Source organism: Theropithecus gelada, chromosome 16, assembly GCF_003255815.1.
Source record: "Theropithecus gelada isolate Dixy chromosome 16, Tgel_1.0, whole genome shotgun sequence".
NCBI classification, from domain to species: Eukaryota; Metazoa; Chordata; class Mammalia; order Primates; family Cercopithecidae; genus Theropithecus; species Theropithecus gelada.
This window is the reverse complement of record NC_037684.1, coordinates 48,799,795-48,823,116: the sequence shown is the minus strand read 5'-3', so window position 1 is coordinate 48,823,116 and position 23,322 is coordinate 48,799,795. Positions and strand designations below refer to the sequence as shown.

Sequence of the window (23,322 nt, the reverse complement as noted above, 5' to 3'; positions counted from 1 at the left end):
GAGGGACCCACCAGCGTAGATGGAGGAAGGCTGAGGCCTCCCTTTGCCAGCCACCGCCATGGGTGGGCAGACCCTGCAGTGGCCTTACAGACCAGCCACAGGTGTTTCTTAGCAATTGACACATTTTAATACAAACCAGTCTACATTCATTCCTAAAAGGCTCATTTCCAGTAAAAAATATACACCAGTAGAAACTTCTCCCAGAACTGGGGCAGAGGCTGAGGAGACCTGGGCCAGATTCCCCGAGACTGACAGGCAGCCAGCTTGAGCCAGGCACAGGAAGAGGCTCCAGGGCGAAGCGGGGCCCTGCTCCATCTTCAGGTTCAGGCGGGAGACTCCCCCGCAGAGGGAGGGAGGGGAGGCACTCGGGGCCACATCCAGGCAAGCACCACCACCCTGCCCTCCACGGCAGCCTTGGGAGTTGGACGCGTTGGCCAAGGCTGCTGCTGTTGCTTCTCCAAAGAAGGTTCGCTTCAAGGCCATGTCCAGGGACCCACGAGCAGAGGCACTGGGGGGCAAGGGATCCCCAAGGGGGCAGGGGATCCCCAAGGGGGCAGCCCACAGGTGAGGGGGTTGAGGGCCCCTCTAGGGAGCGCCTGAGGCCATACATTCAAGAGTGTCCCTGGTGAGGCCCAGAGAAGAGCCAGGACTGGCCAAGGGCCCAGGCCGTCAGCTCCTCCACAGTGAGCCCCAGGGCCCAGGAAGACAGCGGGGTCTGACACGGGGAGCTGGGCTTCCAGTGCCACGGGTGCAGCAAACCCGGAAACATTCATGATACCAACTCCCCTGTTCAGAAATGGGTCTGGCCTTAGCCCCAGGGATGGGGGCAACTACGGCCACCACAGCCAGTGGCTCAGAAGGGAGAGTTCATGCCCAGCTTAGTTTCAAACTGCAGCTTCTGTCGCTTCTGGTAGCGGACTCGGACCCTGGTGGGGCAGGAAATTAAAGTACAGGTTGGCAACGATCCTTAGACCAGGGGCCAGGGCAGGACAACAGAGGAGAAGGGAGGGATGGGCAGCGGAAAGGTGGGGGAGTGTCGCCAAGGGAGTGACTGGTTTAGGGAACACGCCTGAGCCCAGAGGGAGGCGCCCTGCTGACAGCTCACCGAATCTCATGTAGCTTCACGATCTCATTGGTCACCACCACAAGGACCAGGGACAGGCAGCCCAGGAGCCATGTCAGCAAGGGCACGTCCTCCAGGCCAAAGTGGACATGGCTGTCCCTGTGCGTCCAGAGCTGCAGGTCCACGGCCGTCTGGACCACCTGACCCAGCAGCCTGTGGGAGGCAGCGGCCCCGTGTGAGCCCTGACACTGCCTGCTTCCTGGTACAGCAGTTAGCTCAGGCAGGGCACAGTTAAACCTCTGGCCCCGGTCCCGCCCTCCAATCCTAGCCCTGCAGAAGCCCCTCTCCTCCCCAGCCCGCATTCTGCCCTCCATCCTAGCAATACTCACACCACAGGCACTGTCACGGCCCACCAGAGGTTGGTCAAGGGGCTCTTTCTCCACAGGGGCTTGGTGCGATGCACATGGGTGATGGAAATGAAGACTGGGGAAAGTGGGGCGATGGGGGGGTCAGACTTCCATAGAGGAGCTCCTCTCCCACCATCATCTGTGCCCTCCCAGGGAGCCCTCTCACCAGTGTGCAGAACAATCAGGGCGGCCGTGAGCTTCTGAGCCGACAGCAGTCCGTTGGCAAAGTCCTCAAACCAGGCTGGAGCCCTGTCGTCGTTGCTGCCAAAGTGAGGCATGGGCTCAGCCCCTCTGGGGCCGCAGGGAGGTAGGCTGGGGTGGGGAGGGAGGAAGCCTTGAGGCGAGGCAGGCGATGGGTGGATCTCCGGGGCTGGGACCCACCTGGGCAGCATGATGGAGGAGCAGTTGGTGAGGTTGCGGGCCCGGGAGCTATCACAGAAGCTCTGCAGTGTGAAGCCAAAGCAGATGAGGCACGAGCTGATGGTGAGGCTGAACTTGAGCAGGAAGCAGAGCAGGAAGTAGTGCTGGGTCTGCCGGGGAACAAGGCCAGTGACTCCTGGGGCGCACAGCCCCTCTGCCGGCTGCTCCTAGCTCTTCCACGTACTCAACAGGCTCTTAGTAAATGGTCAGGCCTGGGGTATAGGGAGCGCACGCCCCAGCAAGGATCTTTCCCAGCTCTGTGCCGCCACCTCCTCTTTGATCTGGGGGAAGACTAGGAACCAAGTGCCAGCTTCCCAGTTCTGCTGAAGTCTCCCATCCAGAGCCTTCCAGATTAGCCCCTCTCTCCTCCCCCAACCCTCAGTCCCTTCCATGCTCACTTGCGAGGCTCACAGGGTCTGCTTCGCTTACCTTCTTGGGAATGGAGTGGAGGTTTTTCCCTGTTGCCATAGACATGATGGAGCTATGGGGGGGCTTCCCCAGCAGAGAGATGCTGAAAAGCAGAGATCACATAGAGGGATGGTGACAATGACCCTCTGTCCCTCAATTCTCACAGAGGGAGCCTCTAGGGAGTCTTGCGTGTGAGGTCGAGTCTGGCGAGGGGATGGAGTAAAACAAAGGCTGGGTGGCAGTGGCTCACACCTGTAATCCCAGCACTTTGGGAGGCCGAGATGGGCAGATCATTTGAGGTCAGGAGTTCAAAACCAGCCTGGCCAACATGGCAAAACCCCAACTCTACTAAAAATACAAAAATTAACCAGGCATGGTAGTGGGCACCTATAATCGCAGCTACTCAGGAGGCTGAGGCAGGAGAATCACTTGAGCCGGGGAGGCGGAGGTTGCAATGAGCAGAGATTGCACCATTGCACTCCAGCCTGGGTGACAGAGTGAGATTCCATCTCAAAAAAAAAAAAAAAAAAGACAAAGGGGGTTCCCTCTATGTCTCCTGTACCAGAGGAGGTGAGCCCTGAGCAGTTCCAGAACCTTGGGCTCCTAGGGCTGCACAGTGACATCCAGACACCTCCAGCTTGGGCTTGGGGGGTGGGGAAGCTGCACGGCATCTCACCTGAGCAGAGGGTAGCAAAAGCAGGACAGCCACAGGATGTCAGTGGTACTCAGGAGTGGCGGCAGCTGGACCAGGCAAGAAAGGAACTAAACCAGGAAAGAAGCCAAGAGCCACAGTTCGATTCAGGCAAATAATAAGGGCATAGGAGCCCCTGAGCTCCCTTGCCCCAGGCCCAGATAGATGCTCACATCCTGCCAGAGGGAAGTGGGGCCGGAGGGAATACTGTTCTGCCAGTGAGTGTCATCTCCAAAAGCCCAGGGGCTTCACAGGGCTCTGGGGGCCCCTTGACTGTACTGCTACCCCCAGCCTCCCTCCTCAGATGTTCAGCTGGCCCCTGAGTGAAGGGGCGAGTGGCACGGGGGTGATGCCTGGGCGGGCCCCACCTCACCTGGATGACCACGAGAGTCAGCTGGCACTGCAGCAGGAAGAGGAAGCACTTACGGATGCCATAGGTGGCGTGCCGAGCCTAGGGACCAAGAGGGACAGATTATGGCTGGGTCTGCCTGTCCTCTCCCAGGCCCAACAGGTGACACACTTCAGCCAAGAGACAGACTCCCAGGATGCTTCTATGAGGGGAGCAGAGGCGAATGTTACTGCCTGGGAGAGCCCACTCGGAGGTCTGGGGCATGAGGTCCCCCAAATAGGTCCTGTGCTGCTACTCCCACCCCGGGTGGGTCCTGCGTCTCTCCTCCTTTGCCTGCCAAAGCACCCACCTGTTCGATAAGCCGGATGATGCTGATGGTCTCCTCCTGGCGAAAGGTCAGGGAGCAGGGCAGGCTGTTGAGCTGCCCTGACAGCTGCAGGGGAGAAAGGCCATCCGAGGCCTGGGCCATGCTGGTGCTGGTGGCGTAGCCAAAGGTCTCCCAGGAGCAACGGGACGGGTACAGGGGATCCAGGGCAATGCTGCTCAGGGTGGGAGACACACACCCTTCAGCTGCATCTCCCACAGGACTGGGCACCCCACCCTCTTCTCCCACCGTGCCCAAGTGCATTGGTCCCAGCCAGGGCGAGGTCGGCCATGGTACACACCCCCAGCCCCATGCAGGCCCATCTGACCCTCTGGTGTGGGAGGTAGAGGCTGGCCCACAGGCTCCAGGGTCCCGCCCTGACCTGATGTCACTCTGGAGGAAGAGGCAGCTGTTCCGCAGGTTGGCAGAGCTGCCCAGGCAGCAGGTCACCTCCCCGTACTCTTGCATGATCTTTATCATCTCACACATGGCTGAGGACAGCATATGAGGGCACAAGGGTAAGGCAGGCAGAGCGCCATGTGGGCGCTGGGCAGAGACCCATGGGACAGGACAGCAGGAGGCAATGGGAGGTAGGCCCCTCTTTGAAGCAACCCCACCCCCAGCAGCGGGATCATGTGAACATCGGCCCTTCTGACTCCAACCCACAAGATTCCCCAGCTGATCCCAGCCCAGGTTTCTTCACTCCCTGCATGGAAAACCTACATCCCTCCAGAGCCCACAGGGTGCCTGGGCCCAGGCAGAGCGCAGCCACAGGGACCAGGCTGCCCAAGTACCCGTGGCCACAGCACTCACTCTCCGGGGTGCAGTCGGTGAAGAGGGGCACTAGCAGGGGCACGTTGTCAATGTTCTGCAGGTGGGGCCGCACTTGGTGGATACCCCGGGGCAGCTTAGCCTGGAGAAAGCAGAGATGCCAGTGGCTTCAGGATGGGGATCAGCATCCCTCCATCCCTCCCTTTCAGGTGCCTGCCCACTACCTCTCTACCTCTCCCCTGGACCAGCTATGGGACCACTACAGGAACACGTGAGACAGATCCTGCCATCGTACCCGGTTGGAGTCCTCCAGGAAGCTGGGGATGTCACTGTCCGTAGGCTGGAAGCTGATGAGGTCGGAGTGGCCCTCCTCCTCCATGAGGAGGAGCCCTTCTGCATCGTCTCGGGACACTGTGGGGACAAAAGCCTCTCCCTCACCTTGGGGCCAGCCTTCTGGGGCCCTGTCCTTGCCCTGCAGATGGCAGAGAATTTCCTGCCTCTGTGTCCACTCCTTCCTGCTGACTACTGTTTCCCACAGGGACATCACAGCCATTTCCCAAGGGAATGTATTTATCTGGAGGGCTCTTGGGAGGCTCTTCCTGGCTGTGGCTCTGAGGAGGGGAATCCTCCCACCGCCACCCCGTCCCCACCCCACGCCTTTGCCCTTACCCTGATTCAGGTCATCGTGTAGGGAGCCTGCATGGCTGGGGCTGGAGGGGGGGATCTCGGAGCCAGGCATGTCACCATTGGGCGTGAGGGAGATGTGGCAGTTCCAACCTGTCTCCAGGCCCATTTTTTCTGCAAACACCTGTGAAAGGCAGACAGCCATGAACATATGGGTCCAAAAGCCCATGGGAGACAGAGTTAGTGGTGGCAGAGGGGATGGCTCTCCCCACCTTGCTTTTGAGCTCATCCTCCAAAGAGAAGTAGACAAAGCGGATGCAGGCGTTGACGAGCCCGTCGATGAGGCGTACGATGTCCAGCCGGGCCTGGTACTGGGAGGACACCATGCCCATGAAGATCTGGCCGCTCAGGGCCTGCATGCAGTCTTCCTTCTCCAGCACCTCCCCGATCCCTTCTTCAGGCAGGACACACAGGACACAGCCCGATCAGGACACCCAGGAACCAGCCCAGGGCCACACACACAGATGCCGCACCCAAATCAAGGAGCACACAGGCCCCAGGGGACCACACACAGCCACGGATGCACACAGCCAAGACACACGAAGGAGCCGACAGACACAGGAGAAAAGACAATGAAAGGTATGCATCAGTCAGGTGGCTGAATCCGAGCTGGGAGCCATGACAGGGCATGGCTTCAGCTGCTGCCCAGCCCTGCTCCAGGGCTGGGGGACCGGCCCCACCCTCAGCAATGGCTTCAATTCACGGTCTCTTGGGTTGAAAAAACCCGGGAAGTGTGTGTGTCTGGTGGGAATGGGGTGGTGTGGTGGAGCTTCTGGGCCCCTCTGCACCGGCGGGGTGAGAGACCTGGTCTCCTGTCTGATTCTGCCAAGCCTAATGCTCTATGAATGCTGCTCGGTAACTTCCCAGGAAAGCACTCTGATACATGTTACCCACTTGAGCATCACAACCAACCAGTGAGGCAGGCCAAGTGAGCACCCGCTGATAAGGGAGGAAACTAAGGGACTCCCCATGTCACTGGATAGAGTGCCGCACTGGCACCCCAGCCTGGGGCTGCGGCCACTGCACCCTTTGCTGTGGGGGGTGCCAGCGCCCTACAGAAGCCCTCCCTGCTCCTGGGCTTCTGCAGCCCAAGGGAGCCCCAGCACCAGCCCCGCTGGACAGATGCACGAGGTACCGTCAGAGCTCCAGCTGCTGCGGCGGGCGTTCTGCTTGATGGGGATGGTGCTGGGCAGCTCGCACATGGTGAAGATGCTGCTTTGGCCAGGCACCTGTACCAGCTCGATGCACTTGCCATTGAGCTGAGAGGACAGGGCGCAGTTCATGGGCTTGTAGGCGAAGGCAGAGCAATACCCAGACAGGCAGGCTCGCTGGTAGAAGTCCAGCACTTTCTTTCTGCCAGGGAAGCAGGTGGAGGTGAGGTGAGCGGTCCCGCCTGTGAAGGGCAGGTGCCCCGGCAGAGTGACTGCTCCTGCTGCTGGCACATGCTTCCTCACCCACCTGTCAGATCCCGAGAGAGGGTAGATGTCAGCTCCGTCCCAGAAGTCTGTGCAGGCTTCTAAGACCACATCAGCGGTGCCATGGGACAGCATCTGCTCTGTGCCTGGGGGGACAGAGTTCAAACCCTGAGTGTCGCTAACTAGCCCCCAGCCCTCACTCTGACCTGACAGGCAACACACTGTCCTCCTGGAGAAGGGCGCTGAGGAGCCCCTGCCAGAGGAGGAGACTCCCTGGGACTCACGATCAACAAGGGTCTGCAATGCCACTGGGCTTGGAATGCAGACACCATATTCCCATCCTTTGGACAATCCTGGCCTCTGGAGTCAACACCATCCCAGCCCTGGTCCCCAAGTCCAGCCCCTGCCACAGTGGAGCACTTGGAATCAGTCTACTTTTCATCTGCCCAGGCCTCCCTAGCAATGGGTGGAGTTGGGTAGAGCCCCCCTGCCAAGCTCTGGAAGGTCTGGCCTGATGCTGGCTGAGGTAGCCAGGGCTCACTGGTGGTGGTGTCTTTAATGAAGAGGCTGATCATGTGGCTGAGGGGAGGCCGCCGCTTGGTGACACAGGAGAGCCGCCCCAGTGATGTCTCCTTCATTGTCTCGGCACTGGGGAGGCGGTACAGCGCCAGGTGGTTCTCCTGCTTGAAGAGCTCCTTGGCCCCAGGAGTGAAGCCTGCGGGGCAGGGAACAGGAACTTAGGGCCATGCCATGCCAGGTCCATTAAGTCCCATGAGGAGTCAGTACTGGACCTCTTCTAGGAGGCAGGTCCAGCCAGCCATCCCCTGCCACAGGGGCCCATACCAATGAGGCGGGCAAGCTCGCAGAGGCCCCAGGGCACATGCACGGGCAGCACGGCACTGTGGCTCTCTTGCAGGGCGATGTTGCACAGGTGGTCAGAGAATCGGCACAGGCGCTCGGTGACGCTGGCATTACACAGATTCAGCAGCACGTTGAGGCCCAGGGGTTTGAGGGAGGTGAGGTGCAGCTGCCAGTTGGAGTCATCAAACTGGATGCACGAGGGGTTCTGCTGGTCCTGGGACAGGCTCAGCATCTCCAGGTGGTAGTCACACACAAAGTCCTCTGCTTCGTAGGGGTCGCTCTCCATCCCGGGCTGGGTCTGGGGCAAACATGGGCAGGAGCCTCAGCCTGGGAGAGGGTGCGGGGGAAGCCAGCACTGGCTCCGCCCACCTCCCAAGGCTGGGGAGGGCTCCTGCCCCTGAAATGCGCTCTTCCCAAGAGAGAGCTCCTGCTCACTCTCTTCCACTCCCCTCCCTCCTGAAATCCGCTTCCTGTCCTTCTTGGGCTCCTGTCTGCTTCTAGGAAGTATTAATATATCTCATGACACTGGCAGGAGCCAAAAAGAGGGGTGGCCAGACCAAAGAGGACACAGTTGAGGGATCTTTTGTGGCCAGGGAACATCTCTAAGAGGGAACCCTGGGCTATGTGTGTTTGGAAGGTTCCAACAGGGACACCAGTGATTGCGACCACGAGAATGGAAGGGTGGGGGAGGCTCCGCCTACTTCGCGGCAGAGACTTGGAGAGGGCCTTGGGGGCCACTGGCCTAGGCTGGAGGTGCTGGGATGGAGGGCAGAGACGCCTGCTCTTTCAGACCCTGTGGTGCCAGGCTGGCCAGGGAGGCCAGGACGGCCTGTGGCTGAGGGCGTGGCTGCCCCGTGCCACCTCCTCCTCTCACCTTGCTGGGCTCTTCTTCGCCACCCTCGGTGTCCCTGCTGAAGCTCACGTTGGAGCCAGATGGGTGTTTGCTGCGGCCGTGCGCTCTGTGGTGTGAGTAGGGCTCGGGGGGCTTGGGAGCCTCGCCAGGCCAGTCGCCACGCTCCTGCTCGCTGGAAAGGTGCAGAGCGTTGTTCAGGGAGCCAGCCAGGAGGGCGTCTCGCTCATGGGGCTGAAGAGAATGAGGAGCACAGGCTAGGACCAGTGGCTCTCATGGTCCGGGGAGGCAGAATGCTTGTAGGTCCCCTGGCTGCCTTGTCTTCACCTCACCTGCCCAGAAGCAGATCCTAATGGTGCTGAACCCTCCTTCGCCCTCCTAAACCTCACCCTCCCTGGCCAGGCTCCAAGGCTAAATAGCCTGGCCCAGAGTCGGGCCCATGGGAGCCGGCCGTACCTCCTCCTCTACCTCAGGATGGCAGAAGGAGCGGGTGGATAGGCCATCGGTGAGGTCCTCATGGCTGCTGTGAGGGGGCTCCACCTTCCCGCTGAAGAACAGTACAGTCTCTGGGCTGGGATTTGGCCAAGACAGGATCCCCTGTTTGTCCACACAGCATAGGACCTGCATGGAAAGCGTTTGGGATAGGAAAGGAGCCTGGCATTGGCCCACCCTGCCCAGGGGCCACTCAAGCGGCAGATGGGCAGCCCAGGCCCAGCCAGAGAGCAGGGCGGGCACAACAGGTGCCTCCTCCCCGCAAGGCCCACCCTCACCGTGACGGAGCCCAGGCTGTGCAGCAGGCTGGAACTGTGGCTCAGCGTTGGCGACGTCCCCCGGAGCACCCTCAGGAAGTGGCCCCAAATGCAGCGCAGCATTTCCTGGTGAGAGAGAGGAAGTCTGCAAGGCCATTTAGGGCTCAGCCTCATTTCCCTGGAGATGGCCTCTAGGGGGAAATCCAGGGGAGCACCACGAAGTTGGGGTGGAGAGGCACTTCTCTAGGGCAGGGTGTGCACACATTATGGGAACAGGCCCAGGTTATGTCCACATGTAACGGGTGGACATGGGGCTCCAAGAGCCCAATTGGAGGCTTTAAGGCCAAAAACAGGGGAGTCCCAGGGTTGTGGCTATAGGGACCTGCAAGAGAAGCCATCCCGGGTCAGCGTTGTACCTGAGAGGAGACAGCCTCCGTATAGCTGCTGAGAGTGTCCTCTGAGAACTTAGCCAGCTGCACGGAGAGAGGGTGAGGTCCTCAGTGAGGAAAAAGCCGCCTTCACACAGGTCTCTCCAAGCTGGCAGAGGTGGGGCCCACACCAGCGGGGCTCCCAACCCCTTTGGTAAAGGGCCCGGGCCGTCCTGACTCCCCACCTGGTGGAAGCCAGGGTAGACTTTCACCCACACCCAGGGCCTGGCCTAGGGGCCCTTCTGGAATGGAGAGGGCCCGAGGCCTGGAGAGCTGCCCAGGCTGACCAACACGCCGAGCCCAAAGTGGGGCTGGACTTCTGCCCCTGTCCTCTGGCACAGCCAACTCCCTCTTTTTGTTCCTGTCACTTCCCCCAGACGCCTTGGAAAAACCTACCAGGGAGCTGGGTGAGGCCTTGCTCATCTGGGCCAGGACACGGGCCTCTCCACAAGCGGTTGCCAGAACCCAGAGGACTGGAAAGAGCAGGGGGAGGATGGGCAGGACGCCATTCACCTGGGAAGGAGCGGACCACACAGACGGCTCCTGAGCTCTGGGCCTGGGGAGGAGGGAAGGGAAGGGCTGCCCTGGCCCCACGGCCATTCCCTGGGCAGGAAGGGCCAGCTCTCTCGCGGGCAGGAATGGAAAGAAGGGAAAGAGGTATTCTTTTTTTTTTTTTGAGATGGAGTCTCGCTCTGTCGCCAGGCTGGAGTGCAGTGGTGTGATCTCAGCTCACCGCAACCTCCGCTTCTCGGGTTCAAGTGATTCTCCTACCTCAGCCACCCGAGTGGCTGGGACTACAGGCGCACACTACCATGCCCAGCTAATTTTTATATTTTTAGTAGAGACGGGGTTTCACCATGTTGGCCAGGATGGTCTCGATCTCTTGACCTCATGATCTGCCCGCCTCGGCCTCCCAAAGTGCTGGGATCACAGGCAAGAGTCCCCGTGCTTGGCTGGAAAGAGGTGTTCTTTTTTTTTTTTTTGAGATGGAGTTTCACTCTGTCGCCCAAGCTGGAGTGCAGTGGCCGGATCTCAGCTCACTGCAAGCTCCGCCTCCCGGGTTTACGCCATTCTCCTGCCTCAGCCTCCCGAGTAGCTGGGACTACAGGTGCCCGCCACCGCACCCAGCTAGTTTTTTTGTATTTTTTAGTAGAGACGGGGTTTCACCGTGTTAGCCAGGAGGTCTCGATCTCCTGACCTTGTGATCCGCCTGTCTCGGCCTCCCAAAGTGCTGGGATTACAGGCTTGAGCCACCACGCCCGACCAAGAAAGAGGTGTTCTTTTTTTTTTTCTTTTTCTTTTTTTTTTGTTGAGACAGAGTCTCGCTTTGTCGCCCAGACTGGAGTGCAGTGGCCGGATCTCAGCTCATTGCAAGCTCCGCCTCCCGGGTTCACGCCATTCTCCTGCCTCAGCCTCCCGAGTAGCTGGGACTACAGATGCCCGCCACCTCGCCCGGCTAGGTTTTTGTATTTTTTAGTAGAGACGGGGTTTCACCGTGTTAGCCAGGATGGTCTCGATCTCCTGACCTTGTGATCCGCCCGTCTCGGCCTCCCAAAGTGCTGGGATTACAGGCTTGAGCCACCGCGCCCGGCGAAAGAGGTGTTCTTAAGCTGAAGTTTAAGGAGACCTCTGGGCTGCAGAGAGGGAGGGGACAGCCAGGATACTAGGAGAAGAGCCAGCCCTGCGGGTCAGAGGGAAGCATGACAGAGAGGACAGGGCGGTCCTTGCCTGGAGCTGCAGGAGGGTGTACTGCCAGGAAGTGACCCCCGGGGCACTGAAGATGAAGCGCAGGGCATTGGTGATGAGGAAGCCGGCCTGTTGGGAACAGCAGAGGCACAGCCTTGACCCCGCCCCTCTAGAGCGTCATAGGCACTGCCATTTTCCTTCCTTTGCTACTCCACAGGCTGGCTCGCTCAGCGACCCTCTGCATTCACTCCCGCTCACATGAGTGGCCCTGAGACTCCCCCCACCAAGTCCAGCCCTCTCCTCTGCCCGTGCAGCCCCCTGCTGCACGCACCAGGACCACAGGCACAGCATAGTGTAGCATCACCGACTGCACTGTGAACCGCTCATTGTCCAGGGCGGTGACTGGTCGGGACAGGGCCATGTCCAGGCACCACCTGCAGAAAGAAGTGACTGTCAATCTCACTTGGCAAAGAGGCCAGAAACCTACAACTTGGGAGGATTCTGGGCTTCTCTGCCAGATACCGCTTCTTCAAGCACCGTGAGTCCTGCAGTTCCATGCTCTGCCCTGGCCCTAGCCCATGTTCACCTCCAGAGCTGTTCCCTCAGTGTAGAGATTGGGAGAGGGCACCACCCAGTCTAAGAATTCTCACAAGATGCTAAAGACAGGAGCCTAAGGAGATGCCTGCCCTCAAAAGAACCTCAAGATGAATGGGACCCCTTCCTTGTCAGTCTCATCCCCCTCTTCACGGAAGGCACCCGGGACAGCAGGAGGCGGGGCGGCACCCCTACCTGACGTTGTCAATCACAGGGGTCTCAAGGACACGGAAAAGCCGGTGCTGCTGGGGGCTCTGTGGCCCTCTCTCCACTTCTCCCCGGGGCGAGGGTGGAGGGGAGAAGGGGGGGAAGAGGTCTCCTGGCTCCAGGACAATGTGCTCATCATCCTGCAGGCAGCAAGTGGGAGAGTGGGGGCAATGAGAGGGTCCTATCAGGGGTCACTCTTCCTGGACAATTCAGCTAACTACAGACATTCCCTGGGGTTAGGCACCATCAGCCCAGAGTCCACTGGGGCAGGGCCTGTGGGACTAGACTCTTAGCGAGAATAAAGAACAGCATAGGGGGCCGGACATGGTGACTCACACCTGTAATCCCAGCACTTTGGGAGGCTGAGGCAGGTGGATCACTTGAGGTCAGGAATTCGAGACCAGCCTGGCTAACATGACGAAACCCTGTCTCTACCAAAAAATACAAAAATTAGCCAGGTGAGGTGTGGTGGCACATGCCTGTAATCCCAGCTACTAGGGAGGCTGAGGTGGGAGAATCACTTGAACCCAGGAGGCAGAGGCTTCAGTGAGCTAAGATCGTGCCACTGTACTCCAGCCTGGGCGACAGGGTGAGACCCTATCTTAAAAAAAAAAAAAAAAAAACAGCAGGGTGGAGGAAGATGTTCCAGAGCCTGTGCCAAAAACCAAGTGAGCTGGCCAGGAAGCTTCAGGATGAAGTCTGAGGACCCTCCCATTATTGCCTGTGGATGCTCCCACCGCATTTCCAGGGGAGAAGGAAAGCCTCAAGTTACCTTGATCCCCCTCAGAGAAGCAAACGATTCCTGGCCAGGCCTCAAAGCTATGATGTCTCCTTCAACCAGCAGGCTGACTGGCAGGTTGACGAGGTGTCCATCTCTGTAGGCCCAGTGCAGGGACCAGGATGGTGCAAAGGGCATGTGGAGGTCTGGATACATGGCACTGGGCCACTGGATCTCCCTGCCATCCCTGAGGGCATCTGAGGGGAATGGAAAGAGGGAAACCACCCTCTCGGCCATGGCCCTGTACCCCGGTCAGATACAGCAGCACCTCCGGAGCACTGTCTGCCCACTTCCTCTCCCAGGAGGTCCATGGCAAACCCTCCACTCGTTCCAACACTTCCCTGCTTTCAAGGACGCCTCCCTTGTGAAGCCCTACCTGGCCACTCCAGCCCCAGAGCCTCTACCTCCTCTCAACACCTGGAGCTGTCATTCTTTGTACCCCCCTCCCATTCAGATACACTTCACAAACACTGCGGAGGGTCTGTGAGGGGTGCAGGGTGGAGACAACAACATGGCTCCTCAAGGAGCCTCAACCCAGTGGGGCAGATGAGACATATGGACAGGAAACTCCAAACAAGGCAAACATGGCTAAGCATTAACAAAGATCCCTGTGCTGCAGGAGTCCAGAAGAGGGAGCAAACCGATTTGCTGGGGCGATCAGAGATGGCTTCCTGGAAGAGGAATTACTGGGGATGGGCCTGGAAGAATGGGTGAGATTTTGTCAGCTGGAGATGAGTGAGGGAGAAGCTCCCCAGCAGAGAACAGTGGAGAGAGGCACAGGGGCAGAGGCTGATACACAGTGGGCCTAGGACTGGTGAGTAGTTTTAATGTAAGAATGAGGAGGAAGAGAAGAGGCTGGAGAGGAAGGTGGGCCTGTGTTGGAAGCTCTGGGAGGCCACATGTGCCTCTGGGATGGCTTCCATAAGCAAGAGGGAGCCATTGATGCTCCTGGGCAGGAGACTAAGCTCTGGAAAGCAGGGCCCGTCTTTTGCCATCAGCATTGCACTCCCAGTGCCTGGCACATGGTTGCAATTAACCATCTCAGAATGAAAGGACAAACTCTCACTTGGCAACTAAATGTCCACTACCCAGTTCTGTTGGAGAAAGTCTCATCAGCGGGTGCTGCTTCTCCCACAGCACCTGCCCTGGACATGCCCCTGGACAGCAGGAGCCACCGTCCCTCAAAAGAGCCTCAACAACCCTCAATCCGCAGCCAAGCTGCATAAACACCGCCTGAATGAAAGGCCAAGCAGAAATCCAAGCAACTCCCTTCCCTTTTGGAACTGGGCTGCTCCATCTCAGGCTCCCAGCCCCCTACCCCACCACAATTCCTGCAGGTATCTCTGCCCACCTCCCCATGTCTCCCGGCACAGTACACCAGACAAGATGGACTTGAACGAGAAAACTTCAACCATCCTCCTGCCACGTGAGAGGTCTTCCCTGTTAGTTTCCCAACACGAGCCAGCCCACAGGCCCACCTGCCACCGTTGGCCTTCCTGCCCGCCCAGCCTCTGCCTGGGCACCCACCATGATCCCACAGCTCTCACTGCCCTGCTCAAAAGAGGGTGGGCATCCTTCTAACTCCCCAGATGACAAGAGCCCCTGCAAGGCCACAGGCGACCCGTCTGTGCTGGGGTGCATGAGGGGAGCCCTCAGGGCTTTGATATGTCCGGTCATCTTTTCCCATCAATATTCTTGCCCTTGACCTCACCTTGGATTTGGTCAATGATCCCTCGCAGCCTCCGCTCTACCTCCCGACGCTTCAGCCGGTCTTGCCGCCCGATGAGCACAAGGTTGAGAAGCAGCAACAGGAACAAGGCCGAGGCGTTCACCAGCCCCACCCCACGGCTGGCGGGAGGAAAGAGAGGGGCACCCACAGGGAGTGAGGGCTTGCCCACCCAGCAGCCCCTGGGCCACAGCTCTCTCCCACCCCAGTCCCTTGTGGAAAGTATCCCGTTCTGGTGCCCTGACACCAGCTAGGCCTCTGACCCCAGTCAAGGGACTGAGGAGGTTCCCTTACATACCAGGAGCAGCTTGGGGGTGACAGCCCCCCTCGGAGCCCTGGCCGTCCCAGGTGTTGCAGCAGGACGGACAGGACAGCTGGAAAGGTTGGGGAGCAGCCTCTGGGTGCATACCTCCCGGCCGGCTGGCCCCCACAGCAGCCCAGCAGCAGCAGCACAGCCAGTAGCATGAGTGAGGCCCCCGGCCAGTGGAAGCAGGAGCAGCGGTTACTGTGGTGAAGGAAGCTGCTTCTCCACACCTCCTGGGAAGGGACAGGGAGGGGACAATGTCCCATTCCAATCTGGCCGCCTCCCCCAGCACCCTCCCCAGCCCCCATGGCCACCTTGATCCCCTCCCTTTGACCTTGGCCGGCCTCCATCCTGTTGGGCTCCTGCAGCAAGCAGGCTCAGGAGCCACGCTGAGGGGAACCCCAGCTTCTTTCTGACATTTCATGAGGCCTCAGTTGGGTCACACCATCCAGGGTGACGGTGCATCAGAGTCCTGAGAAGGGGCCTCCCACTTCCCTGCCATCTCAGCCAGGCTCTGGTGGTCCCGAGAAAAAGCTTCACCTTCCAGGTCAGACACTTCTTCCGCTCCCTGAGATGTCCTTCCAGCACTGCCTCCAGCTGCTCCTTCAGGACGCTGAGGGCCTTCCGCGTGGACAGGCCCAGGGCCGAGGGAGGCTCGCCCTACAGGCAAGCAGGAGGCATTGGGTGTCACTGCCAGGCTGAGGCTGTGCAAGGCACGCGGGCCCCAACCCTCCCCTTCCCTGGCCCTTCATCCTTCCCCTCCTCTGGGATCCTCACATCTCTTCCCCTACCAGCTCTGGCCCCTCAAGGTGTGACCATGTCCATCTCCACTAAATTACAAACTGTTCAAGTGCACAGCCTCCTACCCTACTCTTTACAGCTAAGTTAAAAAACAAAACAACTTTTTCTTTTCTTTTCTTTTTTTTTTTTTTTTTGAGACGGAGTCTCGCTGTGCTCCCAGGCTGGAGTGCAGTGGCGTGATCTCGGCTCACTGCAAGCTCTGCCTCCCGGGTTCACGCCATTCTCCCGCCTCAGCCTCCCAAGTAGCTGAGACTACAGGCGCCCGCCACCACGCCCAGCTAGTTTTTTGTATTTTTAGTAGAGACGGGGTTTCACCATGTTAGCCAGGATAGTCTCGATCTCCTGACCTCGTGATCCACCCGCCTCGGCCTCCCAAAGTGCTGGGATTACAGGCTTGAGCCACCGCGCCCGGCCAACAACTTTTTCTTTTATTGCATGTTCCCCAACTCACTTTCCCCACTGCCACCAGTGAGCTCCCTGCCCACCCAGCCTGTGCTCACCACTGATCTCCCAATTTATTGCAAGGGGGCCAGCCTTTGATTGTATGGACAATTTTATTTTTTTTTAGATGGAGTCTTGCTTAGTCTCCTAGGCTGGAGTGCAGTGGTGTGATCTTGGCTCACTACAACCTCTGCCTCCTGGGTTCCAGTGATTCTCCCGCCTCAGCCTCCCAAGTAGCTGGGATTACAGGCACACACCACCACGCCTGGCTAATTTTCTGTATTTTTAGCGGAGACGAGGTTTCGTCATGTTGGCCTTGAACTCCTGACCTCAAGTGATCTGCCCGCCTTGGCCTCCCAAAGTGCTGGGATTACTGGCGTAAGCCACCACGCCTGGCCTAAAATATATCTGTTTTTAAATGGAGAGAGGGAAACTAACATAGAGATGCTATCTTTTGGCCCAGCGTGGTGGCTCACGCCAGTAATCCCAGCACTTTGGGAGGAGGATCACTTGGGCCCAGGAGGTCAAGGTTGTAGTGAGCTGTGATTGTGCCACTGCACTTCAGCCTAAATGATAAAATGAGACCCTGTCTCAAACAACAACAAAAACAACAGATGCTAGCATTTCATTGTTCCTAGGAAAGACATGAAGGAAAAACCTTCAAACTCTGTGAGGGACGGAGGGAGGGAAGAAGGGGGCAGGGGAGGAAAAAAACCCACCATCTTCTGTAACTACCATTTCATGAAAGAGAGGATATTGTAACACTAAAATATTAGAAAAAAAGGCAGCTATTCCCAGGGCAGGACTGTGCAGAGGCACACTCCCATCTCACCAAGGATGAGTGGGACACGGTGTGGATGGGATAGACCCCGACGATGCAGGGACCAACCACGTCATCTTAGGTGACCTTGTGGCCCAGCCTCTCCCTGTCAGGACTCCCCCATTCCTGGCTTCTCTCCTGTTTTCTCCTTTGACTGTTCTTCCCCATCCGTCTACCCCACAGGCCACCTAGGACACATTACCAACCTCTGTACGTTTCCAGAGCAACCTCATCCACAGTCATGGATCACCTGCCACCAACAAGCCTACAACTCCTATTTTACTTCAAGTCTGACCACTACCCTGAATGTGGATCCGTCTGCTGAATGGGCCTATAGCTGCTTCACAGGGACCTAGGAGTCAATATGTCCAAAAACCTGAACTTGGCCGAACATGGTGGCTCACACCTGTAATCCCAGCACTTTGGGACGCTGAGACAGGTAGATCACTTGAGGTCAGGCGTTTGAGACCAGCCTGGCCAGTCCAACATGGTGAAACCCTGTCTCTACTAAAAACACAAAAATTAGCTAGGCATGGTGGCGCATGCCTGTAATCCCAGCTGCTTGGGTGGCTGAGGCATGAGAATCACTTGAACCCGGGAGGCAGAGGTTGCAGTGAGCCAAGATCATGCCACTGCATTCCAGCTTGGGTGACAGGGCCAGATTCTGTCTCAAAAAAAAAAAAAAAAAAAGAAGCCGGGCGTGGTGGCTCACGCCTATAATCCCAGCATTTTGGGAGGCCGAGGCGGATGGATCACCTGAGGTCGGGAGTTCGAGACCAGCCTGACCAACATGGAGAAACCCCATTTCTACTAAAAATACAAAAAATTAGCTGGGTATGGTGGTACATGCCTGTTATCCCAGCTACTCGGGAGGCTGAGGCAGGAGAATCACTTAAACCCGGGAGGTGGCAGTTGCGGTGAGCCGAGGTCGCACCATTGCACTCCAGCCTAGGCAACAAGAGTGAAACTCCGTCTCAGAAAAAAAAAAAAAACCAACTTGAACTTGCCACCTGGCTCTACTGCCAGAGTCACCTTTCCTCCCATAGTGACCGTCTCACCCACTCACGTCTAGAACATTCCAAACCCTGGCCTTATGCTTGCCCAAACTCTACCCCACGCTCTCTAACTTTTCCAAACCCACTGGAACACCTTGGCCAGTGCAGGGCATGCCTGGTTGGTCAAATGACCTATTTACCCTTAAAATCAAGTCCGATTCTTGCGTGTGCTCCTGGAGGCCCTTCAGATGTGCCAGCCTCTCTGGCCTCCTTTCCTGCTCATTCTGGCACGAGCTGAGCCCCTCCAGCTCATGTTCATATACTTGATGTGTTTCTCAGCCAGAAACACGTGCCCCACCCCAAACAACTCTTGCTTCTCCTTCAAGACTCAGCTCAAACATCACCTCCTCGGGGACATTTTCCCAAAACCCGGGGCTGCACTTCAGTGGAGGTTTACATGTCAATGGTGTCCTGGGCAACCTGGCCTGCAGCCTGCACCTTACAGAACTGTAATCACAGATTGACACGCCTGCTCTCCCGCCAGACTGCAAATTCCTTAAAAACAGGCTCTGAATTCTTCCATTTCCACACACCCTCACCATCCAACTGCTAAGACAGTGCATGGCACACACAAGCTCAATGAATACTTGCTGAATGAATGAATGAATGAATGCAATGATCCCAATGAAACAGCAACAGGAACAACCCGAGGCATTCCGCAGCTTAGTCAAGGCTTCACCTTAATCGGGACTGTCAGCCCAAAATCTGTAGCTGAGACACAACAGCTTTTAAAAATGTGGATGTCTAGGCCCCACTCCGGACCTACCGAACCAAAATTTCTGGGGATAAAGAGAATCCCATTATATATATACACACACACACACACACACATACACACACACATATACACATATACACACACACACATATACACATATATATATACACACACACACACATATATATGTATATTTTTTTAAATTGAGACAGGGTCTTGCTCTGCTGCCCAGGCTGGATGCAGTGGCATGGACATGCATCCATCCTCTCAGGCTCCAGCAATCTTCCTGCCTCAGCCTACGGAGTGTCTGGGACTACACCCAGCTAATTTTCTTTGCTTTTTTTTTTTTTTTTCTTTTTTGAGACAGAGTCTCACTCTGTCACCCAGGCTGGAGTGCAATGGCATAATCTCGGCTCACTGCAACCTCTGCCACCTGGGTTCAAGAAATTCTCCTGCCTCAGCCTCCCGAGTAGCTGGGACTAGAGGCACACGCCGCCACACCCGGCTAATTTTTTTTTGTATTTTAGTAGAATCGGAGTTTCACCATGTTGCCTGGGCTGGTCTCAAACTCCTGAGCTCAGGCAATCTGCCCGCCTCAGCCTCCCAAACTGCTAGGATTACAGGTGTGAGCCACTGCGCCTGGCCCTTTGCTTTTTTTTTTTGTAGAGATGGGGCCTCGATATGTTGCCCAGGCTGGTCTTGAACTGCTGACCTCAAGCAATCCTCCCTCCTCAGCCTGCTAAAGTGCTCTGATTATAGGCGTGAGCCACCACACCCCAGCTCTGAGGCCTTGGGACAAAGAAGAGCCCCATGGAAGGCAGCGCCTGAAGGAGAAGTGAGTCTTTCCAGGGCCACCTGAGAAGCATCCATGTGAGCTTCCATCCGGAAAACCTCCTGAGCAAGCAGAGCTAATCCCTAGACCTCAGGCACCAGGAAAGGGATTTTGGGCAGCCATGGAGGAGGCTCGGCCACAGGCTGTGGGGCTGGGGATCCCTGGCTGCCTCGTCTCACTGCCCTCCCTGCCCCCTATGCTGCGGCCCACAGTTCTGTCTTCCAGAGTCCTGCCCTGGCTGTGCCCTCTAGCCTTCTGGACTTACTCCTTCCTGCCTATCTCCACACACACCCCCTCCTCGGCAACTTAGCCTCAGCCCTGGCAGGGTGCATATCCCATAACTAAGAGTGGCTGCTGGGCGCGGGGGTGCTGTCCCCCTGTCACAGGATGCAACCAAGTGGAGCCCCCAGTGCTGGCCTGAGGGACAGGGCCTGGCTTCCAAAGTGGGCCTGGCCCCAGGATTCCCCAACTCCCTTGCCTAAATCTCCCCTAATCCTGCTCTCCACAGTGGCTTTGGGGGATTAGAAAGATAAGAGCTGCCTCTTCCCAGAGGGGATAAACTGGTTATTTCAGCTCAGAAAGAAATGGCCTTCCGGGCGGGGGCCTCACACCCCCACATGGGTAAATACTGTGCTCCAACGCACCCACCCACCTTTGGCAAGGATCCTGAGGCCTCCCAAAGAGGCCATGGGCCAGGGCAAATGAATGCCTGTACCTGTCCTACTGCCTCCCGGAGCTCCTGACATGGAGGGAAGGAAAGCTTAAGGGAGGGTTGTAAGGGAGGAAGAGAAACAAGAAGAGGAGACCATAGGCCTTCTCCTGTCTGTGGGCATGGATGTCTGTTCCTTCCACCCCAGGGAAGACAAGGATCTAGAAGACAGACACTGTACACAGAGACCCCAGGCCTCCAGTGCCTTCCCCTCAGGCTCAGCCTTCTGAGCTTCCTCACCACAGAGATGGATGTGAGTGTTCCCAGGACGGAATGACCCATGCCTGGGCCTGGCCTCCAGACATGATCAAGTGAGAAACTTACTGGAGGCAGGAAGAGCTGGCCTGCAGAGGGGGAAGGCTGTCCACCCAAGACATGGAGACTGGGAGGGAGAAAGAGAGGAAGGACCAGGCAACTGTACACGGCTGGGAAGATGCTCGGCCTGGAATGAGGACCACACTCAGGAAGGTGACAATTTCCAGCAAGGCAGAGAAAAGGCTAAGAGGAGTAGTCAGAGAGCCAGGGAGGTGTCCCTCCTCTGGTCAGGCCTGAAGATCTTGGACATTCATCGATTCCCGTGGGCCACATGGTAGCTGTCCTGACACCCGCGGCCTCATTCCAAGCAGCCAGGACCTCCTCACCCAGCCTGGCCATCATCTGCTCTCTTGCTGTCTCTACCCCAGGTACCTTGAAGCTGTGCTCTGCTCCCCTCCAGGTGTGGGAGGTATGGGCCAGAGGGTGGCAGATGCTCCCGGGCAGGGCGCCTGCAGAGCTGTCTGTGTGCATCTGCCCCCGCATGTTATGTCTGGCCAGGGACACCAGCTCCAGACTGGTGATTAAAGACAGCACAGTAGAGGAAAAATAAGCCATTCTGTAATTACATGCCGCCCAAAGGAAGCGCTTGCCCGCACAGGCCAGCCCTGCGGTGGGGACCCAGCGTTCTGGGCCAGTCTGCTCTTTGTGGCCTTCAACTGAGCTTATCCAACTGCCCAGAAGTTCACCTCCCTCTCCAGCAGGGGGTCTGAGTTAAGGGTCAAGTCACTGCTCTCTCTTGCTCGTGTTTTTTTTTTTTTTTCCTTTGAGACAGGGTCTTGCTCTGTTGCCCAGGATGGATGGAGTACAATGGCACCATCTTGGCTCCCTGCAGCCCCCACCTTCTGGGCTCAAGCAATTCTCCCACCTCAGTTTCCAAGCAGCTGAGACCACAGATGTGTACCACCATGCCCAGCTAGGGGTTTTTTTAGTGTTTTTTTGAGACAGTCTCACTCCTGTCGCCCAGGTTGGAATGTAGTGGTGCCATCAGAGCTCACTGCAGCCTTGACTTCCCAGGCTCAGGTAATTCTCCCACCTCAGCCTTCCAAGTAGCTGGGACTATAGGTGATGCCAAGACACCCAGCTAATTTTTTGTATTTTTAGTAGAGATGGTGTTTCGCCACGTTGCCCAGGCTGGTCCTGAGCTCCTGGGTTCAAGCAATCCTCCCGCCTCCCATAGTGCTGGGATTACAGGCGTGAACCACCATGCCTGGCCTGCTTTCTTACTCATTGTACCTCAGCTTTGACATGTGACATAAGAGCAGAAGACCTTCATACTTTTGGAAGGAAGTTCAGAATGGGTTGGTGGGTGATTGGGCTCTGCCAGCCTTTCCCAAAGCATGGAGTTAGGCTGGGTACCCAATGTGCCTGGGCACCAATGGCAGGGCATAGCAAAGGAACAGGCACAGTTCTTATTATCTGAGAAACAGAAATCCAGGTTGACACACACAAGCTGAGGTCGCCTTTTCTTGACTCCTGGGCCCACGATGGCTGAGAAAAAAATCTAACCTGGCTTTAAGTACCCAAAGGTGACATGAGATTCTCAGAGCTTCCCACATACTAAAAACTCCCACCACACCAAGGAGAAGGGAGGCCCTGCTTCTCAAATTACACGGATGCTTTTCAGGCAGCACTAACCCCATTCCACTGTTTTCACTGCTCAGGCTTAACTGGAGCAAGAGGAGAAAATAACACGGCTCTAAGGAAGTCCTGACTCAGGAGAGGCAGGCAGCAAACGCCCATCACAGGGCTTCCTCTCTGTGTTCTTTTTTTTTTTTTTTTCTGAGATGGAGTCTCGCTCTGTCGCCCAGGCTGGAGTGCAGTGGTGCGATCTCGGCTCACTGCGAGCTCCGCCTCCAGGGTTCACGCCATTCTCCTGCCTCAGCCTCCCAAGTAGCTGGGACTACAGGCGCCTGCCACCACGCCTGGCTAATTTTTTGCATTTTTAGTAGAGACGGCGTTTCACCGTGTTAGCCAGGATGGTCTCAATCTCCTGACCTCGTGATCCACCCGCCTCGGCCTCCCAAAGTGCTGGGATTACAGGCATGAGCCACCACGCCCGGCCAGCTCTCTGTGTTCTATCATCAAAGGAGGACGCTGGCAGGGCGTGGGGATTTGGAGGAACAGCAGGGTGGTGAAAGAATTCTATCCATCAAATCAGAACCACAAGGAATCTGCCACTGAACAGGCCCAGCTCTGGAGGTCTGAAGCTGAGCACCTGGATAGACTAAGGCACTTTGGAGAGCTGACACACCTGAGCTCTCCTGTGCCGCTTCCATCAGGTTTATCAGGTGACCCAGAGCCCGAAACCCCCAAGCCCCAGGCCCTCTCCCCTTTCCTTTTTTTCTTTTTGTTTTTCTTTTTTTTAAGATGGAGTTGGCCAGGTGCGGTGGCTCACGCCTGTAATCCTAGCACTTTGGGAGGCTGAGACAGGCAGATCATGAGGTCAGGAGATCAAGACCATCCTGGCTAACACGGTGAAACCCCGTCTCTACTAAAAATACAAAAAATTAGCCAGGCATTGTGGCAGGCGCCTGTATTCCCAGCTACTTGGGAGGCTGAGGCAGGAGAATGGCATAAACCCGGAAGGCGGAGCTTGCAGTGAGCCAAGATCACACCACTGCACTCCAGCCTGGGCGACAGAGCGAGACTCCATCTCAAAAAAAAAAAAGAAAAAGCCGGGCGCGGTGGCTCACGCCTGTAATCCCAGCACTTTGGGAGGCTGAGGCGGGCGGATCACGAGGTCAGGAGATCGAGACCATCCTGGCGAACACGGTGAAACCCCGTCTCTACTAAAAATGCAAAAAATTAGCCGGGCGAGGCGGCGGGCGCCTGTAGTCCCAGCTACTCGGGAGGCTGAGGCAGGAGAATCGCGGGAA

At 57.2% G+C, this 23,322-nt stretch overlaps 1 protein-coding gene across 5 annotated transcripts in view; it reads right to left on the bottom strand.

Annotated features, from left to right (window-relative positions):
* Window positions 1–104: 104 nt before the first annotated feature.
* Window positions 105–23,322, bottom strand: part of TMEM94 (transmembrane protein 94) — a 46,293-nt gene continuing 23,075 nt past the window's right edge. For 2 of the 5 annotated variants that reach the window (XM_025361508.1, XM_025361505.1), the window contains 30 exons: window positions 15,296–15,415; window positions 14,861–14,988; window positions 14,437–14,573; window positions 12,720–12,922; window positions 11,936–12,087; window positions 11,478–11,580; window positions 11,189–11,275; window positions 9,857–9,973; window positions 9,449–9,505; window positions 9,054–9,158; window positions 8,752–8,904; window positions 8,308–8,517; window positions 7,416–7,731; window positions 7,114–7,287; window positions 6,616–6,718; window positions 6,293–6,510; window positions 5,370–5,551; window positions 5,143–5,281; window positions 4,769–4,884; window positions 4,516–4,615; window positions 4,085–4,193; window positions 3,688–3,877; window positions 3,363–3,440; window positions 2,975–3,060; window positions 2,320–2,401; window positions 1,852–2,000; window positions 1,637–1,731; window positions 1,453–1,546; window positions 1,106–1,276; window positions 105–926 (listed from right to left, as the gene is read on the bottom strand). In XM_025361508.1, the coding sequence (XP_025217293.1) occupies window positions 854–926; window positions 1,106–1,276; window positions 1,453–1,546; window positions 1,637–1,731; window positions 1,852–2,000; window positions 2,320–2,401; window positions 2,975–3,060; window positions 3,363–3,440; window positions 3,688–3,877; window positions 4,085–4,193; window positions 4,516–4,615; window positions 4,769–4,884; window positions 5,143–5,281; window positions 5,370–5,551; window positions 6,293–6,510; window positions 6,616–6,718; window positions 7,114–7,287; window positions 7,416–7,731; window positions 8,308–8,517; window positions 8,752–8,904; window positions 9,054–9,158; window positions 9,449–9,505; window positions 9,857–9,973; window positions 11,189–11,275; window positions 11,478–11,580; window positions 11,936–12,087; window positions 12,720–12,922; window positions 14,437–14,573; window positions 14,861–14,988; window positions 15,296–15,415 (4,047 nt within the window). In that variant the 3' untranslated portion in view covers window positions 105–853. Of the gene's footprint in view, window positions 927–1,105; window positions 1,277–1,452; window positions 1,547–1,636; window positions 1,732–1,851; window positions 2,001–2,319; window positions 2,402–2,974; window positions 3,061–3,362; window positions 3,441–3,687; window positions 3,878–4,084; window positions 4,194–4,515; window positions 4,616–4,768; window positions 4,885–5,142; window positions 5,282–5,369; window positions 5,552–6,292; window positions 6,511–6,615; window positions 6,719–7,113; window positions 7,288–7,415; window positions 7,732–8,307; window positions 8,518–8,739; window positions 8,905–9,053; window positions 9,159–9,448; window positions 9,506–9,856; window positions 9,974–11,188; window positions 11,276–11,477; window positions 11,581–11,935; window positions 12,088–12,719; window positions 12,923–14,436; window positions 14,574–14,860; window positions 14,989–15,295; window positions 15,416–23,322 lie in introns of all 5 variants that reach the window. The other 3 variants (XM_025361507.1, XM_025361509.1, XM_025361506.1) reach the window with 3 other exon arrangements.